The 9,111-nt window shown below is 42.3% G+C and overlaps 1 protein-coding gene across 2 annotated transcripts; it reads left to right on the forward strand.

Annotated features, from left to right (window-relative positions):
* The first annotated feature begins 616 nt into the window (after positions 1 to 616).
* On the forward strand, positions 617 to 8,494 carry sppl2 (signal peptide peptidase-like 2). 2 transcript variants are annotated; one of them, XR_013968631.1, is made up of 15 exons: positions 617 to 717; positions 2,775 to 2,891; positions 3,031 to 3,213; positions 3,332 to 3,421; positions 3,544 to 3,683; positions 4,046 to 4,188; positions 4,527 to 4,623; positions 4,717 to 4,833; positions 5,178 to 5,259; positions 5,375 to 5,449; positions 5,561 to 5,623; positions 5,784 to 5,883; positions 5,991 to 6,068; positions 6,232 to 6,464; positions 7,414 to 7,529. XR_013968631.1 is itself a non-coding variant. In XM_080837833.1 (15 exons), exons 1-15 carry the CDS (start codon positions 670 to 672, stop codon positions 7,600 to 7,602), a joined length of 1,683 nt encoding a protein of 560 aa, XP_080693959.1. In that variant the 5' UTR covers positions 617 to 669; the 3' UTR covers positions 7,603 to 8,494. The 2 variants fall into 2 exon arrangements, 1 of the variants encoding a protein (XP_080693959.1); XM_080837833.1 differs by having other exon boundaries at positions 6,232 to 6,392; positions 7,414 to 8,494.
* Positions 8,495 to 9,111: the final 617 nt, after the last annotated feature.

Raw genomic sequence — 9,111 nt, forward strand, 5'->3', positions numbered from 1 at the left:
CTGCAAGTGAGTTTAGAATGAGAGTCCTAAGTGATTTCTAGACTTGGGATGTCTGCGTCTAATTTCCACAAGGTCAATTTGGCCATAGATATATCCAATTTTGTTTTAATATGTTTTGCTTAGTTCTTTGAGGGGCACGGTAGGCCTGTTGTGGACCTGCAGTTTTATCTTTCATCTATGCGACACACAAAAGAACAATTCAAAACAAACAAACGAATTCGATTTTATTGCAAAGGTATTCAGGTATTGAATATTCTTAATAACATACTTTTCATCGGTAAACCTGCTGCAACCTTTAGGATTATCATGTGGGGGCAACACATAAGCATGTCATTCATGTAACTTGTGTGTTCGGTCAGTTCAACATTAATGTAAGTAAATGTACTATACCAATTTATGAAAAGTCATATTTAAATGACAGTAAACACGACTAAGACACGCTGCAATAGTCAGATGTGTTGATAGCACCTCTTTTTGCATTGACAGACAATGTAGTTCCCCTACTTTAATGTGCCAAAGTGATTGATGGAAACGTACACCACATGCGTGGTGCAGATCGAGTAACCAATGAAACGTGTGCTGCAGAATGTGGGCGGGATTTGGCGAAACAGCTGGTGGCCTTGCTGTGAAACAGTGCGGTGGATGGGCTAAACAAAACAATCTGCCATCATGAGGGTCCCAACAAGTGTGTTTTGGGCAGCTTTCATTGTAAAACAGGTGAGATAGACGAGATCTTCAATTTAAACTGACGCTAGTCTTATGACGAAGATGTTGAATATCTTATCGCTATTATACCTCCACTCTGTATACAGTTTTCTATAAAATTAGCCTGTGTGCTAGTTAGCAAGCTACCTGCCAGTACCCTGTAGCCGTGAGTTAGCTTGCTTGCTATGAGCTTCACCGAATGAGGGCGCTGAGAATATCTGTGCATGCCCCTTGTTTTGGGCCCTGTTTCTACAATACCTTCCACCTTTGTCATGGAAGCAGCTTCTTGCTTCGTCTGTGCAGATGTAATCACTGCATGTGCCTATATATTTGAATAAGCATTGACTTCGCGTCAAGAACTAAGATCAGTTTTCTGGCACTTAAATTGAATCAGTTAATCTAGCCAGCTAGCTTGGTTTTTAACGCTAGCTGGTGGTAAAATATGTTTCTAGCAAACAGATGTGGTGGATGGTGCAGGAGTTAATTATAAGTATCGGAGCTTACAGTAAAAGTGATGCTAATGACTTACAGTTTCTCAGAAGTTAGAAATAGATAGGTTAAGCTGTAAAACACGACATTAAAAAGAATCATTCTTTCGGGTTAGTCCCTGTCTGGGCAAATTGTGGTGAGAAAAATGACGCAAACTACGTGTATGCAGTTAATATATGTTCGCATATGCTATATAATAAGACAAGGTATCAAACTAGATTTCTTAGTCGTAATGTCCCCCCATCTCTGTGTTGCGGTGACAGAAAGATCACCACTACCCTAAAGATCTGTCAGATTTCAGTGGTTCTGGCTCAGTTTGTTTTTGTCATGTATGTACAGTGCCTTGCATAAGTATTCACCCCCTTTAAATAGACTGACCTATTTCAACAGAGATCCAGCCAATTGGTGCTAGAAGTCTCACAATTAGTGAAATGGGGATCAGTGTGCAGTTAATGTGTCTCAAGTGATTGTAGTATAACGACACCTGTGTCTGGAAGGTCCATTCACTGGTCAGTAATCAGCATTCCTGGCTATTGTTACACCATGAAGACCCAAGATCACTCTAAGCAACTCAGAGAAAAGGTTGTTGAAAAGTATAAGTCAGGGGAAGGATAAAAAAAACTGTTGAAAAAAACTATCGACTACAGTTCGCCAAAAAGCATGTGGGAGTCTCCATGGTCAAGTGGAAGAAGGTTCTGTGGTTTGATGAGACCAAAGTGTAGCATTTTTTTCAACAGTGACTCTCTTCCATGAAGCTTTGATTGGTGAAGAACCCAGGCAACAGTTGTTGTATGCAGAGGTTTCTCCAATACCAGCTGCTGAAGCTTGAAACTTCTTCAGAGTAGTCATAGGTGTCTTGGTGGCCTCTCTTACTAAGTCTCCTTCTTGCATGGTCACTCAGTTTGTAAGGACGGCCTGATCTAGACAGATTTACACATGTGCCATATTCCTTCCATTTCTTGATGATGGATTGAACAGAATTTCAGGGGATGTTAAGTGCCTTGGACATTTTTTTTTGTATCCTTCCCCTGACCTATACTTTTCAATAACCTTTTCTCTGAGTTTCTTAGAGTGATTTTTGGTCTTCATGGTGTAACAGTAGCCAGGAATACTGATTACTTGATTACTGAATACTGACCAGTGAATGGACCTTCTAGACACAGGTGTCGTTATACTACAATCACTTGAGACACATTCACTGCACACTGATCTCCATTTCACTAATTGTGAGACTTCTAGCACTAATTGGCTGGACCTCTGTGGAATTAGGTCAGTCTATTTAAAGGGGGTGAATACTTATGCAATCACTTACTTTCATTACATATTTTTATTTAATTAACATAACTGTGTAGAAATCTGTGTTTTCACTTTGACATTAAAGAGGGCTATTTTGTGATAATTTTTTGTCTAAAAAGCCAACTTACATTGACCATGACTGATTTATAAAAGCAATAAAAGGGTAAAACATCCAAGGGGGTGAATACTTATGCAAGGCACTGTACGTATCTACCGTCCTTCACACAGGCTTCTATAGGCTTAAAGACAGACTTATACATTTGGTTGCTGTTTTTCCCCCCCAGGCTCTGGGAGACTACGGCATGGCCCACTTTAGTGATCAGGGAAAAGGCGAAGGCAAGGATTATTGTATATTTTACAATCCTCAGTGGGCACGCCTACCTCAAGATCTCATCAAAGCGGTGAGCTGATACACATCTTAAAATCTACCCCATTTTACTAACGGTCTCCTATCTTACAAATGTTCAGTGATATTCATGAATAGATTCACACACTCCATTTTAACCTATGTCTTTTCTGATCAATTCTTTTGGACTTCAGTCCAAGTTGCAGATCTACGACCTGACCGGTTCGGTCCTCTGCTCAGCATCCGATGTTCCGGAGGGCGGCTTTCCCAACAGCATTCCCATGGTGCTTCGGGGAAACTGCACCTTTTATGAGAAGGTCAGACTGGCACAGATAAATGGTGCCAGGGGCATTCTTATCGTCAGCAAAGATAGACTGGTAAGTAAGTTGCAGCATCATACCAACAACATTTTTAGGCACTCAAAGTGCATATGCTTAGGAAACTGACTTATGATTATAATATATAGCCTCATTACCTTTTCTTAACACACCACAGACTCCTCCAGCAGGCAACAGAAGCCAGTATGAGGAGATTGATATTCCCGTAGCCCTGCTAAGCTACACAGATATGTTGGACATCAGTAAGGTGAGTGGTGAATATATTAGGATTTGCAGGTAGCATAGCTGCCCCCTCCATTAAAGGACCTTTGATGTTACTAACTCGCACCTTTTTACTGTTTTGACATTGTTTCCTGTTTCCTGTGGCAGACCTTCGACAAGAGCAGGGAGGTGGCCATGTATGCCCCAAGTGAGCCAGTGCTGGACTACAACATGGTGATCATCTTCCTGATGGCGGTGGGCACGGTTGCTGTTGGAGGACACTGGGCTGGCAGTAGGGACATCAAGAAGTAAGAATGCAGCCAGAGGATGGCTCGTCACCATCTATGCATGTACAGTCTTCCCTGCTTTCAACATGTCTTTGGGAGTTGTACAAAAGCTTCCTGTTTTCACTTAAAGTGTTTGCACTGATAACTGGCCAATTGTATTAGCGGTCTGTGTTTTTCATCATGAGGTTTGATGCCAGTAGTGCATCTGCTTTCATACCTTATGTAGTCCACTAATACACTTGTCATTGTGAGTGCTGAGTACTGCCTGCTGACAAGTGGACATGGCTTTAGACAAAATCCTGAGCAGATGTCTCTGTGGCACCCCAGTCTCAGTCACAAAGCTGCAGGAACTTCCAGCATGAGGTATATTTTTCCACTTGCAGGCGCTACATGAAGCACAAGAGGGACGACAGCACAGAGAAGCAGGACGAGGAGACTGTGGACGTGACGCCTATTATGATCTGCGTGTTCGTGGTCATGTGCTGCAGTATGCTGGTGCTTCTCTACTTTTTCTACGACTACCTAGGTACTTAACACACACACACACACACACACACACACACACACACACTGACCCTCCTCCCAGGGTAAAAGTGGGTGCAATCCACCTGTTTAGGAGACACCTTCTCCACAGAGACTTGCTATCCTCCCTATGCTGGATGCTATTCAAAGTGACTCTTACAGCAAGTCCTACAAATCTTATGTTATCCAAAATCCAGTGGCACACTTACATTGGAGGTTTATGAACGAGCCACAAACTACTTATACACATCACTCACAAGACAGGCAGACAATGGGGATGGCGATGCAGATTCTGGTTTATAACTATAACAAACTGTGCTCTTCTCTTCCTTCTGTCTTTAGTGTATGTGATCATTGGGACATTCTGCATTGCCTCATCAGTCAGCCTCTATAGCTGCCTATGGCCCTTTGTGCGCAGGTTGCCATTTGGAAAGTGCAGGTATAGGATACTGTTTATACACACTGATATAAAAGCAGCAGGTTTAAATCATTTACCATTCTGAATTGGGGATTTTGTCTGTTTCCTGCACAGGATACCAGAGAATAACTTGCCGTATTGCCACAAGCGGCCTCAGGTGCGCATGTTGCTGCTCACAGCGTTCTGTGTGGGCATGAGTGCCACATGGTGTGTCTTCCGCAATGAGGACCAGTGAGTACTGCCAGCCACAACCACTTATAGCACACATATCCACACTGACCCTGCGTTCTTAGGAGGTCCTTTGTCCCAGCTGTAATAAAACTTTTAATATAACTTTATGACTCTACACTGTTTTGCACTATAGATCTTATCAACACTGTAACCGTATAGTATTGTATTGTCTGTAATTTTTGTAAATCTGAGAGCTGCGAGAGATAACTGAATTTCCCCACAGGATTAATAAAGTATATATTTATCTATCTATCTATCTGACACAGTGAGTTACTGGCTCAGTTATGGATTAAGCTGTGTGAGATTTGGCCATTTTAAATGTTGATAACTGTTGTGTTACACAGGTGGGCTTGGGTGCTGCAAGACGCCCTGGGAATTGCCTTCTGTCTCTCTATGCTGAAAACTATCAGACTACCAACCTTCAAGGTGAGGTACCATGCTTGTTAGTTTGAGGAAAAAACTGGACATACTCTGACAGTCTTGTTTGAATTCACTTCATAGAGCTGCAGAGAATCTAACTGACTGTTCCTTTCTGTTGCAGGCTTGTACGCTACTGTTGGTGGTGTTGTTTGTCTACGATGTTTTCTTTGTGTTTATAACGCCACTGTTAACCAAGGTACGTCAGTGTTATGTCAGTTTTGTCAATGCCAGGTCTGTTGTTTTGTTGGTCAGTGATGATCTGGAAAGACCTTTCCTTACATATGCCCTTATATGAATGTTTTTTCAGAGTGGGGAGAGCATCATGGTAGAGGTGGCGGCTGGTCCAATTAACTCCTCTACTCATGAGAAGGTATGTGATTAATTCACAGAGGAATTGTATGGTTGTAATAATTTAAAAGAGATAATTCTTCACAGCTTTCTGTAAGGTGTGAACAGAATATTGACTTCATGCTGTTTATGAAATATATGTTGATATTGATTTTTTTGGTGGTTTGCTGGTTACTTTATAGTTGCCCATGGTACTGAAAGTTCCTAGACTGAACTCTTCCCCTCTAGCCCTGTGTGATAGGCCCTTCTCTCTCCTGGGTTTCGGAGATATCCTGGTTCCAGGTGACTTAATACTTCATTTTTAGTTTTACTGGTTTCGACACCAGTCTGCATTGTTTTTACGGTAGGGTTTCACATTACTAACGTCTATTCTGTGTATTCTTTCCAAGGCCTATTGGTGGCATACTGCCATAGGTTTGACATTCTAATGCAGACATCACGAATCTACTTTGTGGCCTGTACCATAGGTAAGTTTACTCATCGATCAAACTCTACTGAAGAGAGTGAGTTGAAGGGATCTGGCCAAGCCTGCTTCTCAATCAGATATTTTACCCAGGTTTTACACAACTCTGATGGCTTCTATATAATTTTCTTTCTCTCCCTCTCTCTGATCTCTCCTTCTCCTGGTAGGTTATGGCATTGGCCTTCTCATCACGTTTGTGGCCCTGGCTCTGATGGAGATGGGCCAGCCTGCGTTGTTATACCTGGTGCCTTGTACTCTCCTCAGCAGCCTGGCAGTAGCGCTGTGGCGCAGGGAGTTGCCTTTGTTCTGGACAGGAAGTGGATTTGTGGTGAATACCAGTTTGATATGAGTGCCTGCGGTCGAAAAATGTCTAGTGTTATTTACAGTAACTAAAATTAAAGTTGAGTAACACCCCACCCACACGTTCAACTTCCGCCTGTCTGTCTCACTGTCCTCTCCACTCCTCCCCTCCCCCTTCAGTGTGGGTGATTTATCATGTCCTTCCCAGGGGTCTGTCTGTGAATGTTGTAAAGTTGGGGGTAGATTTATTTTCACACAGCCTTAGACTTAACCTTTTCCAGTTGTACTCATTCTGTTTAAATCAGTCAAAACAAATACAGGAAATCCGGCTATTGCCATTTTGTTACTTGAGTGATTAGATATACTCTGCATCCCTGCCTTATCCTTTCTGATATAGTTTACCTTTACATAATGCATTTGAATTCCACCCAATGGTCCATTGGAATGCTTTCCTGGTTTGATTTACTGATTTTGGTGTGTTTTTATGGCTTTGAGTCGTGGTGATACCTCTACCCACAGAGAGCCTGATGCTGTGTGCATGTATGGTAAACTAGAAATAATGAGAGGCAGAAAATCTGTGCAGGCTTGGTTGCTGAACTAACTGCAACATATGCTTAGCATTTTCCCCTTGGCTTCACAGTGGGTGTTTGTCACAGTTTATCTTAGGTAACCACTGCCATTTTTAGCCCCACATACAGACTGAACAGGTTGAACACAATGCAAGGGCTTGCAATATGATGGTCAAAGCCAAATTCTTTTATGTTCAACTTCAGGGGGTTTGGATTTGACTTCTCTGCCATGCACAATTTGGGTATCTTACTGAATTTGTTTGGGTTTCATGACTTTTGTACCTATTTGGAGCTACTTTGTCTTTGTCAGTAGAGGTATTTCTGGAGTGTTTTTGTGTGTGCGCACCTGTCCTCATTCTTTTGTTTGTTTGTTTGTTTGGGGGGGGGGGGGGGGGGGGGGGGGGGGGGGGGGGGGGTTGGCCTGTTTTTCATGCCCCCATGAAAAACATGAGTCTGACTGAGACTTCCTTTTGTCCTCAGCCTCCCCCCATCGTCATGGCACCAATCAACTGTACTCAGACTGCTGGACCTTCCACCAAAGACGAGCCCCTTACCAATCCTGAACCTCACAGTCCCGACGCCAACAATCAGAGCGAAGACCCACATCCCCTCCCTCCTCTTGATGAGCAGGTGGCCCAGCCTGAAGATAAGGCCACCAAGTCTGAGTAATGACTCTTAGGACTCAAATTTGTTTCTTCTTTTTCTATAACGTTGGATATGAATATAAATCGGGGCACGGATATGCCATGGCCAAACATCTCTGCACGTTTGGTTGGTCAGCGAACAAGGAGCAAGTACGCTCAAGAGGATTGTAAAAAAAATTGAGTCATTTAGGGAAAAAAGCCCAGAAGACGGGTTCACTCAAGCCTGCACTCGCAATGCTTCACCGGCCTCCTGTGCCTGCAGGACAAACTAAGCAGATTCCGCAGGTGAACTGTGGGTTACTCTACAGGATGCAGCTCGACATTTCTTGTCAGATGCATCCACTAGTTTCTTCGTTGCCCTCTCTAGTGCTTGTCTGAAATACAGCAAGCCATTATAAGAGCCATCCTGGAAATAAAGATTTAAAAAAAACCTACAGGCTTAAAGTGTCACACCCTTTAAAATATGGTGCTAAGAAGAACAAAATGAGCCAAAGGTTCCAGCAAACGCTGATGATGTTGCACATCATTTTCATTCTCATTTCTTTACTTCTGGGTTTGGAGTTATGCATGCTGTGGTTTGTAACCACCTGCTTAGTTTTTCTTTTCTATACACTGCATAGTATAAAAAGGTACAGCAGTTTTAAATCAAGGTTGGTGTTTATTCATGAATTGTATTGATTTTTTTATATAATGTTTAGATGAATAGCCTGGCTTTGAGTGCTCGTGAGTGGGTTTGGAGTGCTCGTGAGTGGGTTTGGAGTACTGTCCTGAAGATGTGCTGATGTGATTTTTTTTTTTACCTGACAGAAATGTATTTCTTTGACCCTAGAACGATCTGAGACCAACATTTCAGTCTGATCATTCTGAAATACTATGTACTGGATGACTTGACAGGGTGCAGGGTCTGTGATACCATAATAAAAATAAATATTCAATGACTAAATGGCTATCTAAAAAGGTCTTGCAAATATTCACTGCACATGCCATGTCACTAGTTGTTTACTACAGTTTGTATGTCGGGATAGGACATGTAGGACATCTAAACCTGTTATAGTCCTCACTATTGTTGAAATGATCAAGTCGGGTTTGAAACAGATGCACTGTTTCAAACACGACTTGATCATTTCAACAACCCATCATGAAGGTGAAGCCTGAAATGGCTCAAGTCCAATTACTTTTATTGACGATGATGCCCTGGGACGTGGGTGAACTGTCAGAACAGCTGATGTCTGTGTGAGTTCGCACTTCAAGACTGCCTGCCCTGTTGTAGCACATAGCCTTTGGTTCTCTGGCTTATAGTAGTTGACAAAAGACAGAGCCGTTTAGCTTTCTTGTTATGAGAGTTTCTCCAGATGACCTACCTGTAACAAATAAGTGACATCCATGGCTGTGGAGAAAGAAACATTCTATAGGCTGTATTGTGCAAAATTGAGATATTAGAATTATCCAAATCTGCAACATCTCTTTTTTTCCCCAACACCAAAATGCTTTAACCAGAGGGATATGTTGTCATAAAACCCCTTTATTCATCATT

Source organism: Sprattus sprattus, assembly GCF_963457725.1.
Source record: "Sprattus sprattus genome assembly, chromosome: 4".
NCBI lineage: Eukaryota > Metazoa > Chordata > Actinopteri > Clupeiformes > Clupeidae > Sprattus > Sprattus sprattus.